The following is a 23,554-nucleotide window of genomic DNA, read 5'->3' on the forward strand; positions in this document are numbered from 1 at the left end:
AATAGAAGAGGATTATTCCCCTCCCACCTGACTATCATGTGTACCTGAGCACATGTTGCCTTTGTTTCTTTTGTGATTATTATTTCTTGATCATAGGTGTATGACTTTCCTGAGACAGGACTGATCAGGTGACCAGCAATTTCAAGAGATCCACTAAAGCTATAAGAAGTTGCAACAGGAACCTAAACCAGTAACAAAGTCAATTGGAGGAGTAGTGGCCAGCAAGAGGGGAAGCATGTCTTCTCAGCAACACAATGATCCAAGATAATTCCAAAGAACTCATGATAGAAAATGTTCTTCACATCCAGAAAAAACGAACTGTGGATTCTGAATGCAGATTGAACTATGATGTTTCTACTTTTATTTTTGTTTCTGTTTTTTGAGGTTTTTTTCCATTTAGTTCTGATTTTTCTTTCACAACATGACTAATGCAGATATATGTTTAATGTGATTGTACATATATAACCTATATCAGATTGTTTTCGGTATTGGGGATGGAGGAGGGAAGGGAGGGAGGGAGAAAAGCTTGGAACTAAAAATCCTATGAAAACAAATGTTGAAAACTGTCTTTACATGTAACTGGAAAATAATAAAATACTTTTATGATTTAATATAAAAAAAGTGGGAAAGCATGGAGTTGCCAAGATGGTGCCCCAAGCTACATGTTAGAGAACCTTGGACCCAGAATAAAAAGAATTGCCCACAGACAAATAGATGGGGCAGCTAGGTAACACAGTAGATAGAATGCTGGGACTGGAGTCAAGAAGACCTAAATTCAAATCCAGCCTCAGATACTTACTAGCTGTGTGGTCCTAGGCAAGTCATTTCACCCTGCTTGCCTCGGTTTCCTCATCTGTAAAATCAGCTGAAGAAGGAAATAGCAAAGCCTTCCAGTATCTTTGCCAAGAAAATCCAAATGGGGACATGAAGAGTCAGAAAAAAACAGAAAAACAACTCAAGGGCAAAATCCAAGCATCTGGCCTCTTGATTTCCAAGTTCACTAAATATTCGATTCAATTTTCGAGCTTCAAGAATGTGATGATGGGGCAGCTAGGTGGCTCAGTGGATAGAGCACTGGCCCTGGAGTCAGGAGTACCTGAGTTCAAATCCAACCTCAGACACTTAAAACTTACTAGCTGTGTGACCCTGGGCAAGTCACTTAACCCCAATTGCCTAACTAAAAAAATAAATAAATAAAATAATCTGATGATTCTACATTCCCACCACACTAAATTCCTCCATTTGACTTGGAGCTGGCCCCGGGTTCTCAAAGCAGAATACAAATTCCAGGCTGCTTCTACCAAGCCAGAAAGCTTTTAAGTATAGGCACAGAAATGAACTGTCTTGATGCATAAATTTAGAGCCATCTCCCCTCTAAAAGTTCATACACACTATTCCTGCCTGACCTGTGGTAGATCCTCCTGAGCTAGCATGGGTCTGATCAGCTACAGTGGGACACACTGTACCTTGACCCCGACATCAAGATGTCATTTTGGGCCTCTTCCAGCACAAAGGACAACAACCAATTATCCTAGGACTAAGCCCAAGAGACTCAGTTCAGAAAGGCTCGTTTCTGTGGGTTGGACACCAGATGAGGATTTTTTTTTTAATTATTTATTTTTCAGCTTGGATTCGCAAGACCTGAGCTCATATCCTAACTTTGCCTACACAGAGTTATCTAACTTCGGGGCCTCATCTATAAAATGAGGAGGGGTTTGCACTGCTTGACAGAGATGCTGAGCTCAGGAGACAAAATGAGACATACATTTTCGACATTTGTTTTCCTTTGATCGGTATATTTGTCACAAAGGCTGTTTTTCTTTTGTTTAGAGAAGGGTGGGTGGGCACAGAGGGATTGGTTTGGGACAGAAGAAAAGAAGGGGAGGAGAGGGGCGGGGAGAAGGCTGAATTCATGGACATTTAAAGTACTAACTCTACAACTTGAGCTGAATTTTGGTTTGATAACAGAAAATATTGGGGTTTTTTAAAGCACAATTCACACCCCTCAGTGCCATTGTTCATTTTTGCCAAGAAGGCCATACTGGTGCCTGCAATGCATGACTCAGTCTTAGAGGGCCCCACTACTGGGGGCAGGCCGGTGTGCAAATATCTACTCTCAAATTCCAAGCATTCTAAGCAGGGTTAGTCCCGGGTCTCGACTAGAGGCTTTGTTTGCCTAGAGTTCATTATATACACACTTTGGCCACAAGAGGGAGCAAGGATGGCTGGCATTTTTCAAATCTTAAACCAATGAAAACGGGGAAAAACAATTAAGACACGTGGGGTAGGGAGGATGGGGAGGAGGGAGGATGGGCGGGGTGGTGGTGGCACAAGCTGCTTTGCTAGAGTGGAAGATGGATTATTATGTTTTTAAGGACATAGAAATAAGAAGCAACTTCTTAAGCTACTCAGCAAGGACTCAGCTTCAGCTAAATAAACCACTGGGGCATGTTAAAAGACCAGGCACTGGAAGTTGGGAGAGGGCAGGGAAACAACTGTCACAGGCGTGCCCATGGGCCGTCTGCTCTCCCTGCCACCAAGAGTGTACCAATCACCCAGCAAGCAGCCTTTGGGAAGCAAAGTGTGAGCATATGCTATGTGCCAATGCCAGTTCTCTGTGTGAGTGTGTGAGTATAAATAAATAGAATGCATTGCTGGAGGTGTCATTTTATACTATCCCAAGATACAAGACGGGAATTTTACTCTGAGGAGATGCCAGAAATAGGATCACAGGACATGGGATCATAGATCTAGAGTAAGAAGGGAACTGAGCGGTCATCTAGTCCAACATCCTTAATTCATCATCATCATCATTATGGAGTTTTATTGTTGTTATTCAGGCCTGTGATATCATCAGGTAGGGGACTCCTGGTGCAGAAACTCCCTGCATTGATGCAAATCTGCATTTCTTCTATAATTTGTAATCAATAATAATAACAACAATAATGATATATAACACTTTTTTTGTTGTTCAGTCGCATCCAATTCTCTGTGACCCCATTTGGGATTTTCTTGGCAAGGATAGTGGAGTGGTTTGCCATTTCCTTCTCCAGCTAATTTTACAGAGGAGGAAATCAAAGCAAACAGGGTGAAGTGACTTGCCCGGGGTCATAAAGCCAGTAAGTATCTGAGGCTAGGTTTGAAGTCAGAAAGAGGAGTCTTCCTCACCTCAAGCCCAGGTTTCTATCCAGTGCACCACCAAATTGCCCTGTTGGGGATACAGACATAGAAGCAAGGAAGGAAGGAAGGAAGGAAGGAAGGAAGGAAGGAAGGAAGGAAGGAAGGAAGGAAGGAAGGAAGGGAGGGAGGGAGGGTTGGGCAGATCCCGCCCTCAGAGAGATCAGTCTAATGGGGAGACAAGTTGCGAACAACTATACACAAACCAGATATATTCAGTAGGAAGGCATTAAAATTAAAAATTAAAGGGGGGTTTCTTGTAGAAAGTGGGATTTTAGCTGGGACCGAAGCCTAAGATATCTAAGCAACCTGTGACTGTGATTCTCAGCTACAGTAGGGCTGTTGAGACCACATGCTCCCTTACAGCCCCATGTAACATCAGTGTCTCTAGGCTATATAGGTTTGAGATCTGATCACCCTAGCCAAACCAACAAGCTTTTATTAAGTGTCTACTATGTGCTTGGCACTGTGCTGGGAATACAAAGGCAAACAACAAGAAGTTCCTACCTTCTAAGAACATTCCACTGAAGTGTATGGGAATGAAAATGTATGATAAAGGCTAATGCAATGGTAACCTGAATTAAGAGAGGCCCAGTGTCTAGCATAAATGAATAAGAATCTTGCTGCATATACACACTCTGCCCTGGTCGGATTACATTTAGAGTAAAGTGTTCAAAGCGACTTTGAGAAACTTAAGAACTCTGATCAAAGCAATGGCTAGACAGGGTCTCAGGGGACCAAGAATGAAGCATGTTACCCACTTTCTGACAAACTGGTAAAGGACTCAGGATGCAGAATAAGTTGAACATTTTCAGATGCAGTGTGGGAATTTGTTTTGCTTGACTGTGCATATTTGTTTCAAAACTTTTATTTTTCTAAGGAAGGAAGGAAGAAAAAAGAAACAAAGAAAGGACAAAGAAAGAAACAAAGGAACAAACAGAAAGAAACAAACAGAAAAAGGAAGGAAAGGAAGGATTTAGGAAGGAAGGGAGGGAAGGAAAAAAGGAAGGAAGGAAGGAAGGAAGGAAGGAAGGAAGGAAGGAAGGAAGGAAGGAAGGAAGGAAGGAAGGAAGGAAGGAAGGAAGGAAGGAAGGAAGGAAGGAAGGAAGGAAGGAAGGCACTGAAGCATTCTTTAATACACAGGAGAAAAGCAAGACCAGAAAGAATCAAAAAAAGGTTAATTTTGAAAGAAACATGTTGACTTTGTTATGTACTTAAAAACAAAAGCAAGCTCTTCATAACAGATTCACTGTTTCATATACAATCATTTCTTTCTATTCTTTTGTGTATATGGAAATCATCATTTTAGTTGGTTTATTAATGGCAGAATTGTTAAAATAGAAAAAAAAATGGAAAAGTTAAAAAAAAAAGTAGTGCTGAATCCAGCTCTGGATGCCATATTTTCTGGAACAAATCTAGAGCAAAGCTTCTTCAATTGTGGGCGATGCTCCCATATGGGATTGCATAATTAAATGTGGAAGTCATGAAAAACTTGGCAACAGTAAAAGGTTATGTATATCTATTTTATATACCTATATACCAAGCCTTGCATATAAATTTCTCAGGCTAAAAGAATTCATGAGTGGAAAAAGTTTAAGAATCCCTGATCTAGAGGATGGTGACCAGAATAATGAAAGTCTTCTAGATCATGCCATGAGAATCAGGGAAAGGAACCAGCAATTTTTAGGCTAAAAGAAGAGAAGCCTTACAATATCTGAAGGACTATCATGTGGAAGAGGGACTAGATGTTTTTGTCTTGGCCCCAGGGGGCACGACTACAGGAAATGGGTGTTAGTTACAAAAAGGGACATTTAGGCTTGATGTCAAGAAAAACTTCCTACCTGTAATTGTCCAAAAGTAAAATGTGCTCCGCTTCATGAGAGGCATTCCAACACAGCCTGGATTAACTTTTTGTCTAGGATATGGTAGAAGGGATGTTTGTTCAGAAATGTTTACTGAGGGGCAGCTATGTGGTGCAGTGGATAAAGCACCAGCCCTGGATTCAGGAGTACCTGAGTTCAAATCTGGCCTCAGACACTTGACACTTACTAGCTGTGTGACCCTGGGCAAGTCACTTAACCCCCATTGCTCTGCAAAAAAAAACCCAAACCAAACCAAAACAAACAAAAAAAAAGAAATGGGCTTGAGTTAGTGACCTCTGGGGTCCATGTGATTCCCTGAGATCACTTTCTTGGATCCTCTGATTTCTCATTTCTCCCTCCTCTGAACATTTCTAGCACTAGTCATTGTGAAAGAAAGAAAGAAAGAAAGAAAGAAAGAAAGAAGGAAGGAAGGAAGGAAGGAAGGAAGGAAGGAAGGAAGGAAGGAAGGAAGGAAGGAAGGAAGGAAGGAAGGAAGGAAGGAAGGAAGGAAGGAAGGAAAGAAGGAAAGGAAGAAAAATTAGTATTGGACTACATGTTCTCATAAAGTTCTCTTCCAGCTCTGTTGCTGATTCCATTGTGGTCCAAGGGCTGATATAATCTTGGAGGCAGTATGATGTAGAGGAGAAAGTGAAGGCCTGGGTTTGAATCCTGTCTCTAACTCATGTAACTCTGGGCAAATAATTTACTCTCTCAGGGTCCCCAGCAAGTCTCTAAAATCCTAACTTACAGAAAAGTTGCTTATATGGGAGAGCAGACCAATTGCTGATTTAAATCAGGGCTTCTTAAACTTTTTCCATTTCTGACCCCTTTTCACCTGAGAAATTTTTATGTTACCCCAGGTATATAGGTATATATAACCTTTTACTATTGACAAATTTTTCAAGACCCCCACATTCAGTTACATGAACTCACATGGGGTCAAGACCCACGGTTTAAGAAGCTAGGATCTAAATTAGAAGAGTTCCTTCCTACCAGTAAATCTTGAGTCCTCTGTCAAGTTGCTGTCTCTGGGCCTCAGTTTATTCATTCATTTATTCAGTTTATTCATCTATAAAATGAGAAGGATGGAAGAGATGACTTCTGAGGTACTAGCCAGCTCTAAATCCATGATCCTGTGTCATGGTAGACACTTTTAAGTAAATTAATTTATTTCTTTCTTTAAAATATTCAAAGGAAAACTTGCTAAGTTGTTGGAATAATTTTAATTCCAAAGTCCAGGTAGTTCTAGGCTGAGCATGGATCAGGTGCCTGCCTGGGGTGGGCCTAGGAATTGATTTCCAGAGCTTTTCCAAGGCAGGCTGCCCATGTTTTCTGAGCTCACCAGGACAAGCCCAGCTCCCCAGAGCTCCACGGGGTGGTCTCCTGGCTCGGTCCCAGCTACTTCTTGGTGAGCAACACCCTGATCATGAAGCTGTTTTGAGTTCTTTTTTAAAGTAACTTTCTCATTAATCATTGCCATGTTCCTGTTCCAAAGCAGGGAGCCTGAACTCTTGAATTATTGCTTCATTTTCAAGCATAGTATCTGCCCCAAAATTGGTGCTTAACAAATGCTTGATGGGGGCAGCTAGGTGGTGCAGTGGATAGAGCACTGGCCCTGGAATCAGGAGTACCTGAGTTCAAATCTGGCCTCAGACACTTAACACTTACTAGCTGTGTGACCCTGGGCAAGTCACTTAACCCCAATTGCCTCACTAAAACAAAAACAAACAAACAAACAAAAACTAACAAAAGCTTGATGGATTTAGGGGTGTAGTAGAAAGGGCATTGGCTCCAGAGTTAGAGGACCTACTTTTGAATCCTGTTTCTGTGACTTATTACCTCTGTGATCTTGGGCACATCATCCCTGGGTGTGAGCTTTATCTGTTTAAAATAAAAAGACTAGGGGGCAGCTAGGTGGTACAGTGGATAAAACACCGGCCCTGGATTCAGGAGGACCTGAGTTCAAATCCGACCTCAGACACTCGACACTAGCTGTGTGAACCTGGGCAAGTCACTTAACCCTCATTACCCTCCAAAATAAATAAATAAAAATAAAAAATAAAAGGGTTAGATTAGAAGGCCTCTGATGTCCCGGTCAGCTAAAATCAAATTGAACTTTGAGGTTCTCAAATATAGGAGCCTCTCAAGAAATGTTTCCTGAGTTAATTGAATTAAAAGAGAGAGGGGAGAGGACATCAAGTAATAAACATTCCTTCCTAAGGTTTACTATCATTTTTTTCTTTTAATAATATTTTCCCCAAATTAAATACTAAAAGTTTTTAACATTTTTTAAAAAGTTTAGAGTTCCAAATTGTATCCCTCTTTGTCCTCACCCCACCCTGAGACAGTAAGCAATCTAATATAGGTTATACATATGCAATCATGTAAAACATTTCCATATTAGTCATTCTGTATAAGAATACTTGACCAAAAAAAAAGTATCAAAGAAAGAAAGTGAAAAATAGCATGCAGTCTGTGTTCCATCAATATCAGTTCTTTTTTTTGGAGGTGGATAGTATGCTTCATCAATAGTCCTTTGGGATTGTCTTGGATCATCGTATTTCTGAGAATACAATGTTGCTGTTACTGTGTACAATGTTCTCCTGATTCTGTTCATTTCACTATGTATCAGTTCATGTAAGTCTTTCCAAAACATAATTTATTTTTAATGTGATGTGACCTCTCTGAGCTTCACTCTTCTATATAATTGAGGCAATAATACTTGCTACTTGGCCTTTCAAAAGCCTATAATGAAAAAGTCCTGAATTTAAAATCAGGGAACCAAGGGTTCAGATACTTGTGTGATCCTGGGTAAGTCTCACAATATCTCAGGGCCTCCATCCTGTTCTACAGAAGAGATTGTGTGGTGCTGATCTTGGAATCACTGACCCCAAATTCAACTTCCTCTGCTATTTACTGCCCATATGACCTGTCCTCTCTCCCTGCTTCCCCCCAACCCAAAAATGCCAGTCACCTCATCTCTTTGATCCTGAGGAGCTGGATTAGATGTCCTCTCTCATAGAAAGAGGAGAATGTGGTCCAGAGAAGTTGTGACTTATCCCAGCTCACATGGGGAGTAAGTGCCAAATGTGGCATTTGAAAGGGAAGAGACAGGGGCAGCTCAGAGGCAGAAGTCAATGCTCTTTCCACTGTACTATGCTTGCAGAAAGGGATGAAGGAATAATTGGATCTCTTATGTTCTTCTGACTCAAAATCTATAAACTTATGACTTCCTCCCCCCAAACACACACACACACACACACACACACACACACACACACATATTTACCAGCTGGGTAACTCTGAGCATCCTGTCATTTGAGGCTGATGATATCTGCCCTGCCTATCTATCCCCACTGGATTCCAGTAAAGAAAACCTTTTGTAACCACTAAAGCAGCACAGAAGTGTGAGCTCAGGAATACCAACAAACACAAATGTAAGACGACCTTATTCTCCCAAGTGCTTTCGTGTTATTTTTCCTCTAAATATAGCCCTGTGTCCTTGGAGACTGCGATAGATATTCCAACTTAGCCTATCACTGGCTAATGGTGGAGGATTTGTTTCACCCCCAGATCCTAAACCTAACTGGGCTCTTCTGCCCCTTCCTTTTTAGGAAGAAGAGTAACAGGTGGGTGACCTCTGTGTTCCCTGGCTGTTGCTGATGCAGTCCCCTTCTCAGGTCCCCAGGGGGGTGTTGGAGATCACGCTTCCACATGTATCGTCATGATGGTATAGGGTTGCCAGCTCTTAGTCTGCAAAATACAGGACATGGTCTCCAGCCCTTCCAGAATTTCCCTACCGCAGCCGCCACCCCAACCTCTGAAGTTGGCTGTTTTCTCCCGTCTCAAATTGTCCACCTGAATATCACCTTTGTCGGCATGACTCTCTCCCTGATTTTATAGGTATCTTAGAGTCAGGTAGGTGGTACAGTGAATAGAGTGCTGGGCCTGGAGTTAGGCAAACCAGAGTCCAAATCTAATTTCAGATACATAGTAGGTATGTGACCCTGGCAATCACTTCATCTCATCTGTTTTCGTTTCCCCATGGTGATAATATATTCACTGAGCTTCTAGGGATGTCATGAGGATAAAATGAGATAATATTTGCAAAGTGCAATATAGTAGCACTTAATAAATGCTTGTTCCCTTTCCCTTATCTGGGTCTGCTCATGGAATTCCTCAGTTGTTTCTACCCTCCAAGTAGAATGTATGCTCTTTGAGGTCAGGAACCGAATATATTTTTTTTAATAATTGGGTCCTCAATGACCTAAAACTATCTTGATCAAAGCAGGTGCTGAATAAATCACCATGATCTAGTGGAAAATGTTTGTTGGCACATGGAGTCAGAGGACCTGGATTCAAATCTAACTCTCCCACTTTGGGCTTCAGTTTCCTGGTCTGTAAAGTAAGGTGGAAAGTATCTGATTAAATGGCCTAAGCCATTTCCCAGCTCTAAATGTATTGACCCAAGTCACATGACACTTCAGTGTCCCAATTTCCTTATCTGTAAAACGAGGGAGTGAGAAAATAATGGGTTTTGGATCATCCAGAGGGCCCCCCCCCCCTTTGAGGGGGTTGGATTAAAATTGGATTGACTGACTTTGCTAATTAACTCACTTAAAGTTAATTCAATTAAAACCACACCTGTAGGGGCAGCTAGGTGGTTCAGTGGATGAAGCACCAGCCCTGGATTCAGGAGGACCTGAGTTCAAATCCAGCCTCAGACACTTGACAATTACTAGCTGTGTGACCCTGGGCAAGTCACTTAACCCCCACTGCCCCACCAAAAAAAAAACAAAAAACCCACACCTGCCTGGCCCTCAAGAGGGTGTGTTCTTAGAGTGTGTGAACTCTGACCTCAACATGATACCACCCTCAAGTCCAGTAAACCAATGGATTTGGGTGATGCTAGCCAATTAGCTTGAAGCAGTGTGTAAGGACCACCTCTCCTCCCGGATGCAGAGAGAGCTTGGACTCTGAGTTTGGCTCTCGAACAGGCTCGTGGTGGAGGACTCGGAGGAAGAAGCAGGCCAGGCTGGAGCTCTAGGCTAGATAGGCCTTTTCTTAACTTTCTGACCCAGGTGTTCTCATTTTACTAATACTTGGTATGCTTTAATAAATGCTTAATGCCCAAAACTGGTGCGAAAGCTTCTGATTTAAAAGTAGCAAATATATTAGAAACCCCCAAGCTAATTTTCCCCAAACTTGTGACAGAAATAAGGCGACCACATTAAATTTTACACATCACAGGAAAGTTGGTACTTCCAAGGTTTCTACCACCATTGTACCTGGAGAAGGCAAGTCCTTTGTATTGTTCCACATATATTAATGTAATTAATATCAGCATGGCTTAACACATGCCTCTTAAACTCACTGTGTCCAAAATACAGCTTATCTCTCCCATTTTCTGAATCTTCCTATTAACTGTCAAGGTGACCACCATCCTCCAGTTAAGTGAAGTGCATGAAATCCAATCCAGCATAAAGTCTACCTCTTCTCTCTCCCCTATCTTGACAAATCCAAAATGAAGCTCCCTCTATCCTCTAAACTCATCAAAGTACAACAAATTAATTTTATAATTAGCCACCCACTGTCTTGTGACACCTCATTAACTGGTTATTTAAATTGGTATTAATTTTCCCTCTGTTTACTTGCTTTTCCAAGCAGTTTATAACTTTGACAGTAGAAGCATCATCTTACAATGGCTTCTTTTGTCTCCCTGTAGTACCCTGAATATAGAAGGACCTCAGAAGAATGGTATATTGACTTACTTTCACTGCATTCAGAGGGATATGTCTAACTGGACTCAGATACTAGACCATTATATTTCTTGACAAGGTCAAAAACGGAAAAAGGCATTGAAATATGAGGCAGGCCTGAATACACCCAACATATGGTAGCCACATGATGGGAGCTCAACAGTTCTGCTCCGGGGGAAAACCGTTAAGTTTCTTACTGGTGATATGCCAACTCACCCAATCCCTGTTTAATTTTCCTCTTTTTTCAAATGGTAACAGAATTCTTATGTAGCCCTATCTCTAATATTTCACATTAACCTCTGAAAGAACTAAGAGAAAGGCCTTCCATATGTTTGGGGGAGGAAGCATTATTATCTCCATTTTATAGATGAATAAACTGAAGCTGAGAGATGAAGTGATTTGTCACACAACCAGTGTCTGAGTCAGGATGAACTCAGGTCTTTGTAACTCCAGGTACACTACTTTATCCACTGCACCACCTAAGGGCAACTTCTCTGTGGGAGGACATAGACAAGAGGTACACAGGAAGAGAGGCATGGATGAAGTATGATGTTTTGTTAGAGCTAGTACCCACATTGAGAAAACTTTGAATCCACTGAGGATACTGAAATAGTAACCTAACTCTTAGTCTTCCACTCCCTTCTCCACTCCTATACCACTGTCACCAGGAAAGGGCCTGAAGGCCGATTGGTGTTATGTACACACCTAGAATACATATGCATATATGGACAGTTCTTACTTTTCATAAATTCACATTACACATGTGAAGAATTTGGAAAGGCATCTGCATCCCAAAAGAAAAAAACCCACCTAATGTTACCTTTATGTGCCCTTACTCTGCTCCCTTCCCTTCTGCTAGGCACTCTGCAAAAAAAGTGACCAGAGGCAGAGGCCAGCGCCAGATTGGGAGGGGGTTTGAGAGCTTTGCACCACTCTGCTCGTGTGTCAAGCCCCCAAACTGTCTGTCTTTTGTCTATCTGTATCAAAGTACCATGTGGCTATCCCAGGCCCCCATGTTTCTTCTGCTCTGGATTCTGTCCTCAGCCCTCTACAGGTGAATGGTCCCCTTGTCTCCCTCCCTCCCTTCCCCACTTTGGAGGGCAAATTCGAATGACCTGAAAATTGCTTTAAGTAGAGATCTGTGGAATGGTCCACTTACCTAAAAGGAGAACCGTCTGTATGTGATTACAACAGCAAGGCCTAATGGGTGCCTGTCAAGCTTAAAATGGACAAAACAGAGTTTATTTTTTGTCTCCTCCAAACCCTTACCTCCTTCAAACTTTCCTATTTCTACTGCTGAGGGAACTCCCCAGGCTCACAACCTGGGTGTCATGTTCAGCTGTGCGCTTACACTCCCTCCGTAATTTACAATCTGTTGACACATAGTGTGGTTTCTACCTTCATAACATCTCTCATAACCATCTCCTTTCTTCTACAAGCTGCCACCACCAAGTCTCTCCTCACACCAATCCATCCTCCAGCAGCCAGTGATTTTCCAGAAGCATAGGTCTCACTATGTCATCCATCTACTCAATAAACTGTCTTTCATAACCTGGCCCTTTCCTACCTCCCCAATCTTCTGACACATTACTCTTCTCCCAGTACTGATCTTCCCCATGATGCAGCTGCAGAGGCCTAGTTACTGCTCCAACAAACCACAGCCCAGCCTCCAAGTCCTCCACTTTGCACTAGCTGTTGCCCCTCACTCCTAAGTCTGAGATGCCTCGGCTGGATCCCACCTTCTGCAGGAAGCCTGTCCCAGGCGCAGGATCTCTCAGATTACCTTCCATCTACTCTGGAGTTATTTGTATGTCTCTCCCATGGGAATGTGAGCTGGAGGGAAGGGGCTGTTGTCTTTTTTAGTATCCCTAGTACTTAGAACAGTGCCACAAATCAAAGTGCCTTTTGATTGATCACTTTACAGTTGCATAGCCATCAGTCAATTTTATAATTGCCAGACAAGTGTCCATCCATCCTAACTGGCTTTCATATACATGTGTAAGTTTTTTTTAAAGGGTCATAGGTTTTTATTTTAGAGAATAATTATTTTCACAGTGCACAATTCACATTTTAGTGTTTTCTTAAGACTTAAGGCAGCAAACTTTTCCCTTAAAAATACCTAGTGGGATCCTTGGCCGACTGTCTTCGCTCCATCATTCACAATGTAAATCTCTGTTCTACTTCATCTACAATCACTTCCGCAATGGCCAAGGAGGCAGTGGCCGCCGGGGACGGGGCGTTTCTCACGTGGAGAACCCGGGCTCCGAGGTCTCCGGACCCGCCGTCAAACACAAAGTCCTCCACGAGGTTTCCCCGGCTGTCGAGGGCTTGGGCCCGCACTCCGGAGGGCCCCCGGATGACGTCCTGGACGGTGATTTCGGGGATGAACTTCTGCAGCTGCCGGACGGTGGCGGGCAGGAAGGCGGCTCGGTACATCTCCCCGAGTCCAAACGAGAGGTTGCCCAGCGCCAGCTTGACCAGGCCGCTGTTCCGCAGCGAGTCCCATGTGTCCCTTGCCGAGAAGTCCAGCGACCCGTAGCCCTCTCGCTTTAAGGCCAGGACGGCATTGGGTCCGAGCCAGATGCTGCCGTCCATCCTGGGCGTGAAGTGGACGCCCAGGAAAGGAAGCCGGGGGTCGGGGACAGGGTAGATGTTGCCCTTCACCAGGTGGGCTCGCTCGGGCCGGAGCAGCAGGTAGTCCCCACGGAAGGGCACGATGCCCGGCTCGGGACTACAGCCACTCAGCTGCGCCACGCGGTCCGAGTGCAGCCCAGCGCAGGTGACCACGAAGCGGCCTCGGACACGGGCGCCGCGTGCACTGTGGAGTTCAAGAGGGGAGCCGGGCGCGTCGTGGGCCAGCTGCATGCGGACTACCTCGAAGCCAGTGGTGAGTGCACCGCCGACCTCCTCCAGGTCTTGGGCGAAGGTGGCGGCCACCCGCGTGTAGTCCACAATGCCGGTGGAGGGACACTCGAGCGCCAGCAGGCCGCGGCAGTGCGGCTCACGGGCCCTGATCTCGGGCGGCTGCAGCAGGCGCAGGCCCGGCACGTGGTTCTGCAGGCCACGCTGGTGAAGGGCCCGCAGGCGGGGCAGCTCGGCGCGCTCCACGGCCACCACCAGCTTGCCGCAGCGCCGGTATGGGACGCCGCGCTGCTCACAGTAGGCGTACAGGAGGCCGGCGCCGCGCACACACAGCCGGGCCTTCAGCGAGCCAGGCGTGTAGTAAATGCCGCTGTGGATGACGCCGCTGTTGTGGCCTGTCTGGTGCCGCGCCACGCCCGCCTCCTTCTCCAGTACCAGCACGCGGAGGCCCGGCCGCCGAAGGAGCAGGGCCCGGGCCGCGGCCAGGCCCAGGATCCCCGCGCCCACGACGACTACGTCGTAAGGCTCAGGCTGGCTGCTGCTACTGCAGCGGCAGCCGCCGGGGCCCCGTGGCTGCGGCCCGCCCTGGTCCCAAGATCGGCCACCCAGGCCCCAGAGAAGGCGCGCCGCCCAGGCGCCCCTCGGGGCCAGCATGGCGTTCTTGAGCAGCAGCATGTAGGCGCTAGAAGGGCTAAGTGTGCCGGAAGCAGGGCTGGAGGCAACCATCACTTCCGGTGGGGGCGGGGCGGGAAAGGCGTGTGAATCCTTGAACTAGCCTCAGGAGGAGCCACCAATTGTCAGCTCCTCGTTAGTATAGTGGTTAGTATCCCCGCCTGTCACGCGGGAGACCGGGGTTCAATTCCCCGACGGGGAGAGTGGAAAATTTTTTTTTTTTTTTTTGCTGCACCCATTTAAATCTAATTAATTTACTCTCTCGGAGATGTTGCTGAGTGATTAAAGTCTGGGGGCCCTGTGCTGTGCTTGTCAATAAAATTCAAAATCAGGAAGGTAGGGGCCGCGAGCGCCCAGGGCCCTCATAAAGGAAGAAGGCGGGCCGTAGGGGCGGAGGCACGGGCAGCCCGGGCAATGGCCCTTTCCCGGTCTCAGGGGGCCATCGAAGTGCCCGGTACGCGGTGGGGGAGCGCGCGCGCGCCACCGAGAAGGGCGGGGCGGGAGCCCCGAGAACGCGCCTGGGGCGGGAAGCGCCAGGAGCCGCCTCCCTGCGGCGGAGGGTGGAGGGCAGGGGCGTGCCTCTCTCCCAGCCGCCCGCGGGCCGGGATGGGAAGTCGGACGCTAGGACCGAGGCTTTGGGGCCTCCACAGCCGGGCCCAGGATAGAGCGGGTGCCGGCGGCAGGCTCAGTGTTCCCGCCTCCGGCGAGGCGGAGGAAAAGGCGGGAGAGCGGGGGGGGAGGGGACCGGCACTCTCTGAGCCGGCGCGAAGGGGGCGGGGGGGAGGGCGGCAGCGGGCGGGGGTGGCGAGGTTCTAGGAGCCCGCGCGCGCCACAGCCCAGCAGGACCTCGTGGCGCAACGGTAGCGCGTCTGACTCCAGATCAGAAGGCTGCGTGTTCGAATCACGTCGGGGTCAAGGCTTTTTTAACTCCTGGGCATCCTGGGCAGCATTTTAATTAGGGTGCACCAGACGCCCTGCGGGCTCCGCTTCCCGGTGGGGGAGAGGGGCGTTTCCGCGAGCGGAGGCCTCCCCGAGTCCTATGGGGTTTGGGAGGGGAGGAGGCGCAGGTACACTGGACTCAACGCGGCCAAAGGCGACCTCTGACCCGGCTGTCACTTACACATTGGGCTGGCATATCTCTGGGCAGTGGTCGCTCCCGTTCACCGTCTGCACCAACGCCACAGCCCGAGAAGGGATTCGGGGTGGGGAGACAGCCCTTGAAGGGTGGGTTCTGGTGATCCTGGGGTCATCGAGCCCACCGCCCCCTAGTTCCTTTCCCTAATAAGCGAAGGCTCCTTTTTGCAGGCCCCGAACCCAGGCCTGAGCTGCTCCAGACTGGAGGGGTTGGCGTCGAGGGGCCTCTTACCCACCATAGGCCCCCACGTTATCGTGTCCACGTGGTAAAAGAACGGAGAGAGGAAAGAGATGGAAAACTCGCGGGTGCCGGCCTGGTTTGCCCCTCCCTCCTGGGACCTCCCTCCTGGGGACCTATCAGACTTGAGCAGGAAGACCCCGCACTTCCCTCACTGCCCCCACCTCTGTCCTCGACCTAGAATGCAGGGTCCTTGTCTGTAGGGATGTGTGCCCTATTTTACTTGAATCCCAAGCACGTGAGAAGCTCTTAATAAATGATTGTTAAATAATTAGCAAATTAATTGATCGACCTGAACTTCTCTGCTCCTGGACCTACCGTGACCCCACTCACCTGCAGGGGTGTGGTGTGGTCCAGGAGGCCCAGGGACAGCTTGTGTAGCCATGCACCATTGGATGCACCAGGCTGGAAGCAACCTCTGGATTGGCTATCACAGACTCCCTCTCCCCGCCAAGGTCTGAAGGCCATTGTACCCAGAAGCTGGCACCAATTCCCCTAGTTGTTGGGAAGGTTGGTCCCAGCCCCGGGAGGAGAGGGCTGCTGGGCTGTCCTGATCTGTGGGCATCATTTCCTGCCACTGTCAAGGAGGAGTAGAGGAGTGAATGGGCTCTACCCTCGAACTAGTCCTTGGATAATTCCAGGTAACCTCCACTTTCACATACCAAATAAAAGGGCCTTTTGCTCCCAGCAGTGAGTGATTGGCTCCTCTGGTTTTGTGTGTGTGTGTGTGTGTGTGTGTGTGTGTGTGTGTGTGTGTGTGTGTGTGTGATCTCTCTTCAGATGTAACAATAGATCCTGACAGACATATAACCCCCAAAGGAATGCTTGCTTTTGTCCTGAAGGTGGAATTTTTCTTCTGGTCTCTCTGTCCCTGCTATTCTGGATCATTAGATTTGACTTCTTGTTGGCAGGGAGTGGCAGCATACCCAGTACAAGAGAGGAATCCTGAATCTAGAGTGAGTGCAGACACTGGAGGACATTTAGTATAGTGCCTGCCTTTCACAGACCAGCAGGCCAGAGATCAGGAGCTAGAGAGGAGCTTGGAATCCTCTAGCTTAGTCCTGAGATAAGGAAACTAAGGCCCAGGGAAGTGAAGGAACTTGCCTAAGGTTACATAGGCAAACTCAGGTCTCATGAAGTGTCTGGTCCAGACCAGCCCCCTAACAGCATGATCTAGCGATCTACCTACCTACCTGCCTGCCTATCATCCATCCATCCACCCACCCATCCATCCACCCATCCATCCATCTATCTCTTTACCACTCTTTCCACTCAAACTGCTTCCCTATTAAATTTTAGATTGCCTAGAAATAAGAAAAGGTTATGTTCTCAGGGAGGGCTATAATAGTATGGTCTGGGATTCATGTCCATCTTTCAAATCACACAGCCTTAATTGTGATGTCAGTCTACATATGTCACATGCTGGTCACATCTGTTCTAATATGGCTTCTCATTCTGGAGTGATCTTTGAGGTAAATGTGTTATGACTGTTGGCCAAGAGGGATGCTGGGTTCTTTCTAGAACCTTATATGAAGGTCATGCCAGGTTGTTTTTAGTACCTTGTCAAGATATTAAGAGACACCCTGTTTTCCAGTGCTAAGGCCCAGTAAGCAAGCTGTGCCCTGAGCTTGGCATAACAACAATCCTTTATGCTCACCCTCTGGATGAACACTGCTACAAACTAAATCGCAGAAACGATGGTCCCTGAGCCTGGACAAACACCTACAGGCCCAGACATGAAACCCTGCTATAAACAGACTTTTGGTCACTAGACAACCTTGCCTCACTACTGTTGCTACACTATGCTATTTGACTGTCTAGCCACAAGTATATAAACCAAGGTTCAGCCACACTAAAGCAGACACCCACTCCCCCACTGGGGGCAGGGCCCCAGCACACATGTCTATTCTCCTTGCCTACAAATCATTTCCCTCACTTTGAAATCCAATCTCTTTTTGCTTCCTGACTCACCTGTCTCTAGCCTGCCCTGTTTGGCTCTGATCATCCACAGGTTAGAGGCTGTTTCTGTCCATTTGACAACCTTATATGACAGCCCCTTTCTCCAGGACACATTAAAGTAGAAACTGCCTTGTATGAGTGATTCATTCCAGAGCAACATGCTGGTAGTCTACTCCACCTGAGAAGTAGCTGGCCTATACCCCTAAAGCAGAAGTAGCACCTGAGGAACTGATTGCATATGTATACTACGTTCCACAACCATAGTCTTCCATTTCCGCAAAGAACAAAGGTAAGTGAATTCTTCAAGGATATGTTTTGGGGACATGTTTCCTTGTATGGAAGAATTAAATTCAATAACAATTCATCATTTCAATAAAAATAAGTCATATTAGTCTCTTTTTCAAACAAAACTGATTACAAGTCCCCTTCTCTCCCCCAATACAGGCCAGCCCCTTGAACCAACAATGTATATCTTCCACTCACCTCTTGACACTTGAACTCAGCATCCAAACCCTTGATGCTACCTGAATGCTAAGTGTAATAAATGTGTTTTATACAGTGTGTGCCTCCCTTCTTTGTCAGAGAACATCTAGAACCCTCAAAGCAAATGTAGGATTCTTGTAGATTTGGGTTGAAAAGGCCTTGGGGGGGGGGGGGCGCGGCTAGGCGGCCCAGTGGATAAAGCGCCGGCCCTGGATTCAGGAAGACCTGAGTTCAAATCTGATCTCAGAAACTTGACACTAGCTGTGTGACCCTGGGCAAGTCACTTAACCCTCTTTGCCCTGCAAAAAATAATAATACTAAATAAAATATCAGAGAAATGAAAAGGCCTTCAGGACTCAAAGGACAGAATCTCTCCTGATAACATTTCAGGCCCCAAGGTGGTGGGATTTTTGCATAAGGAGGTCTCCACGGTACCACTCCAATCACAATGTACAGGCAACTGCCTATCCCTAAAATCTATCCTACTAGAACTGATACTTGGACACTCATTTCTTCATCTGTAAACCCAAACCTCTTCTACCTTCCAAAGAAAAAACATAAGAAGTAAGGGATGTGAAAAGGCATTCAACTCACTGAATAATTATAATGACCAAGACACTTAGCCTGGAAAAGAGACTTGAGAAAGAGCAGAGCACCTTCTCCCTTCTTTGCAGAAGCAGGGGACACTATAGGTGTGGGAAACTGTCTTTACTGTCAGGCTCTGATAATATGTTGGTTGTTTTGCTGAACTACATCTTCATCTTTCTTTTCCATTCTTTGTTTCATGGTTGACTTGATGAGGAAGCAAGAAGAAAATATGCAGAAATGAAGGTTTTTGTTCTTGTTGTTTGTCCCTCATTCTCAAAGAGGACCATACCATGAGGGTGATATCAGGACTTGCAGTGAATTAGATTTAAGTGAGGGAGGGTTGTGCAAGGTCCTTAACTTCACACTCTCTCCTCCAGAGCCATCTGGGTCCAGTGGCAAGATATATATATTAGGACCACTGGAGATGGTCCCAGATGTTTAAGGCAATTGAGGCTAAGTGACTTGCCCAGTGTCACCCAGCCATTAAGTATCCCAGGTCAGATTTGAACTTGGCTCCTCTGAACTCCAGGACCAGTGCTCTATCCATTGTGCCACCTAACTGACCCCAGAAATGAAGGTGATATAAAAATTAAAGATAGGGGCAGCTAGATGGCGCAGTGGATAGAGCACCGGCCCTGGAGTACCTGAGTTCAAATCCGGCCTCAGACACTTAACACTTACTAGCTGTGTGACCCTGGGCAAGTCACTTAACCCCAATTGCCTCACTAAAAAAAAAAAAAATTAAAGATAATAATTTTTTTAGAGTAAGTACCTGTTAGAATAGGGGAGAAAAGAAAAGGTATTCAAAAGAAGTCCACTACTCATTTATAGACCCTGTTAAATGGGCAAATTTTGCTTTGGAGGAGTAAGAGAAATAGGAGAAGAAAAATAGAATCCAATAACAAAATTATTCCTTCCTAAAAGGAAGAGGACCTAGGAAGCTATGTTTGAAATCAACTATCCCCATGAGTAAAATTGCTCCCTTTCTTCTTCCCTTGCAGCATGTAGTATTCCATTCAAGTATTTTAACATCATAAACTAAAATTATTTCCAAAAAAATTGTCAATTGGACTAATTTTTCTCTTTAAAATAACAAAACACTTTCATTTTGATATATTTATAATACTAATCTTACTATTGCCATAACATTGTTTTGGATGACATCTAAAGTATTTTCTTAGCTAAAAAATTTGTGAGAGGCCTTACATGTGTAGTTTGCAAAACAAAAAGATACCTGTATGGTGTCAAATGCTTAATGTCGCACAACTGAGAAGTGACAAGGACAGACCTATGCTTTAAGGATATCCCCCTGGCAACTATGTGGAGGATGCATTCATGGTGGGATGGAAAGACTAGCGAGGCAAAGGGACCAATTTGTAGGTTATTTCAATAGTCCGAGTATTAGGAGCCAGAACTAGAACTTATATGAGTGGAGGGAAAGGAGATGGATGCTAAAATAAACAAGAATTTACAACTGATTCCATATACACCTTAAATAATAGATAACAGAATCATTATGCAGGGCATCCCATATTAGCTTAAACTGTAGATACACTCTTAAAGTTTGAAGACTTTGGAGAGAGTGTATATTAAATGGATAATCAAGCTATTTTCTGTTTTCATTCTCAGAGCTTAGTACAGTGTTTTGCTCATGGTAAGAGCTTCATAAGTACTTTGCCCATTCCATGTGTTCACTCCTATAGGGCATGAGAGAAAGGGAAGAGCTGAGGATGATTCCAAAGTTGTGAAATTAGGATACAGGAAGGATGTTGAAGCCTTCATGTAAACCGGAAATTTAGGAAGAAGGATGTGATTTGGGATCAAGATAAAGAAAGATGCCTATCTTAACTGGGACAACCAGTTGGAAATATCCAAGAGGTAGATCTCAGGGGAAAGACTGAATAGCCTTGGATAGACCAGATCTAAGCATGATCTCCATAGAAACCACAATCTTATGATGACATCAGGGAGAGAGCAGAGCTAAGAAGGGTTTAAGACAGAGCTTTGTAGCAAAGGGGTAGATAGGTCATGATCCAGCCAAAGAACCATGAGGATAGAGTCTTAACAGAACAGGGGTATCCCTAACGAGAGACGGCTCCACGATGTTGAAAGCTGTTAAAGGTCAAACAGAATGCGGATGGAGGAAAAACTGTCAAATGTGGCGATTATGGGACCTTTGGTCACTTTGGTGATGACAAGCTGCAAGGGATCCAGAAGAGAGGGAGACAAGGAGCAGAGACAGCTTTGCCCACGAGCATGTTTAAAAAAAGGAGAAGAGAGATTTGTGGGGGGTGTTGGAGCCAGCAGAAAACGGTGGCTAAATAAACTATTCAGTGTGAGCATTTACACCTCAAAAATTGGAAAACGTTTTAATGTTTTGTTGACTGACAACTCAGGAAAGTGATGGAGGAAATGTGAATAATGCAAATTAAACTTAAAAGTGTGTCCCGACATACATCCTCCTCCCTCCGCCCCTTAAAAAACAAACAAACAAAAACCCTTTACCAACCCACCCCTTTGACAACTTCCAAGAATGGTAGAATCAAGTATTGAAAGTTATCTTTTCTGTTGGTTGTTTTTTTTTTCTTTTTGATGTTTGGAGATATCTGGGCATATTTGTATGCTGGAGGGAGGAAGCCCGGAGGTAGGAAAAGATAGGAAACAGAGGGAAAGGAGGCAGATTCTGGGGGCACCCCGCCAGAGGAGACAGGAGGGGATGGCATCAAGAGCACAAATAGTAGAATTGTCATTGCCAAGACTGGATAATTAGCAGAGTGTATCTTACCATGCGGGCAAGCTGGCGTGAATTCTGGCTCGCAATTACCAAAGGCTCATGATTACTAGGGAATAGTCAATTAGAAGTTAAAAGATAAAAGAGCTCCCGTGACCTAATTCTCTGAACTAAGAATTGGGACACATAGTGTCATAACAGATAATCCCTTTTGAAAACCCTCCCGTACTTTGTTTTCTTAGAATTAATACTTCGCTAGGAAAACCTATAGCTATAGCTGCTCTAAATACAGAATTATAGGGCAGATAAATATTCTGGTGAAAGTTGAGAAAGGTTAGAAAGGAGGAGCTAGAGACAAGGAGCCAAAGGAAGACTAGACAAAACAATGGAGATGCTAGGAATTCCTGCCTTAGCCCGGAGGAGTAGCATCTGCGCCAGAGGGGAAATGAGAGAAATCAGCCAGAGAAAAAGGCCCAGGATTCTCACCAAAGGCTCTATGGGGCTGTCTCCCTGCATGGGTGAGCACCTTGCCTGTGTGGCCCTAGCAAGAGAACCCTGTGCCTACTGGCAAACCCTGCAGGGCCTCCTGGGGCATCTGTTCTGAGAGAGGGGAAGGGGGGGATTATGGGTTGTCATCAATACTACAATTTACTTGTAGGCTTAGTTCAGTCAGCAGTTGGGCTGAATCTCATTCATTTGGTTGCCTCACCCAGGCTATTTGCATTTAAATGTTTATCTCTAGTTGTGTAATGAAAAACCTGGTTTATGTGAAAGGAACACATTTGAAGCCTATGGGAGATACTGAGGGGAATTGGCAGGGAACCAGGAGGCCTGGGGGAGGCCTTTTCCTTCATCCTAAAAGCATCATACAAAAATTCTGGCTGTAGAGTCAGGAAGAACTGGATTGAAATCCTACCCCAGACACTTAATCGTACAACGTCTGACATATACTAAGTGCTTAATTAATGCTTTTTTCTATTTACTCATTCCTAGCTGTGTGATCATGGATAGATCCTTTCCCCTCTTTAAGCCTAAGTTTTAACTGTAAAATTAGAATAATACCACCTACCTCACAAGGTTGATAATGAGAATCATATGAGACAATGTATATCAAAAGCTTAGCAAACCTCAGAATTACAGAAATGTGACCTACAATGACAGTGGTAATTAGGAATGGTCCTAAAAGTTAACTTGTTCTAGTTGTTTTATTTTTTAAATATTTAACTTTTTTTTTTTTTTGCGGGGCAATGGGGGTTAAGTGACTTGCCCAGGGTCACACAGCTAGTAAGTGTCAAGTGTCTGAGGTCGGATTTGAACTCAGGTACTCCTGAATCCAGGGCCGGTGCTTTATCCACTTCGCCACCTAGCCGCCCCCATATTTAACTATTTTTAATTAACCAACATTTATCCTCTCTCCCTCCTACCACCACCCCTACCCCCATTGAGAAAATAAAAACAAAACTCTTCTAATAAATATGCATAGCTAAGCAAAACAATTTCCCACATTAGACATGTTCAAAAGTTGATGTATTGTGCTACACCTTGAGTCCTCTGGAATCATGGTTGGCCATTGCATCATCAATATTTGTACAGTTTTTCAAAGTTGTTTTTCTCCATATGGTTGTTATCATATAAATTAGTCACTTTATGTCAGTTCATGTCAGTCTTTCCAGACTTCTTTGAAATCATCCCTTTCATTTCTTATGTTGCAATATTTCTTTACATTCATACACTATAATTTGTTCCATAACTTTCCAGTTGATGGGAACTCCACATTTTCTAATTCTTTGCCACCACAAAAAGAGCTGCTATAATTATTTTTGTCTGTAAAGGGTTTTTTCTTCTTTTTGTAAAATCTCTTTGGCATATATGCCTAATAATGGTATCAATGGGTCAGAGGGTATGTGGAGATTCAGTTCCAAATTGCCTTCCCCTGCTTGAAGTGATTCATAACTCCACCAACACTGCCTTAGTATGCCTGCTTTCCCATAGCCCTTCCAACATGTCATTTTCCTTTTTTATTTTTACCATCTTTGTCAAGCTTATGATTCAGAACTAAATTCTGTTTCTTTATCCTGCATTTCTCTTA

The 23,554-nt window shown here is 45.1% G+C and overlaps 1 protein-coding gene, 1 long non-coding RNA gene and 2 other non-coding genes across 4 annotated transcripts in view; 2 read left to right on the top strand and 2 right to left on the bottom strand.

Annotated features, from left to right (window-relative positions):
• The window catches only part of LOC122727571, a 145,565-nt gene extending 136,259 nt beyond the window's left edge, over positions 1-9,306 (bottom strand). Inside the window, exon 1 of the long non-coding RNA XR_006353152.1 lies at positions 8,329-9,306. This is a non-coding gene — a long non-coding RNA (uncharacterized LOC122727571). The remainder of the gene's footprint in view (positions 1-8,328) is intronic.
• A 3,495-nt stretch (positions 9,307-12,801) lies between these two features.
• Positions 12,802-14,336, bottom strand: L2HGDH (L-2-hydroxyglutarate dehydrogenase). The gene has a single exon (XM_043965171.1). The coding sequence runs from the start codon at positions 14,333-14,335 to the stop codon at positions 12,956-12,958; it is 1,380 nt and encodes a 459-aa protein (XP_043821106.1). The 5' UTR covers position 14,336; the 3' UTR covers positions 12,802-12,955.
• A 126-nt stretch (positions 14,337-14,462) lies between these two features.
• Positions 14,463-14,534, top strand: TRNAD-GUC. Its single transcript has one exon. It is a non-coding gene; the product is annotated as a tRNA-Asp (tRNA).
• Positions 14,535-15,175: 641 nt separating this feature from the next.
• On the top strand, positions 15,176-15,247 carry TRNAW-CCA. Its single transcript has one exon. It is a non-coding gene; the product is annotated as a tRNA-Trp (tRNA).
• The last annotated feature ends 8,307 nt before the right edge of the window (positions 15,248-23,554 follow it).

This window comes from Dromiciops gliroides, chromosome 5 (genome assembly GCF_019393635.1).
Source record: "Dromiciops gliroides isolate mDroGli1 chromosome 5, mDroGli1.pri, whole genome shotgun sequence".
In the NCBI taxonomy this organism is placed as follows: domain Eukaryota; kingdom Metazoa; phylum Chordata; class Mammalia; order Microbiotheria; family Microbiotheriidae; genus Dromiciops; species Dromiciops gliroides.

Coding starts and splice junctions, on each gene's coding strand:
- L2HGDH (XM_043965171.1), bottom strand. CDS start 14,335: ATGCTGCTGCTCAAGAACGCCATGCTGGCCCCGAGGGGCGCCTGGGCG.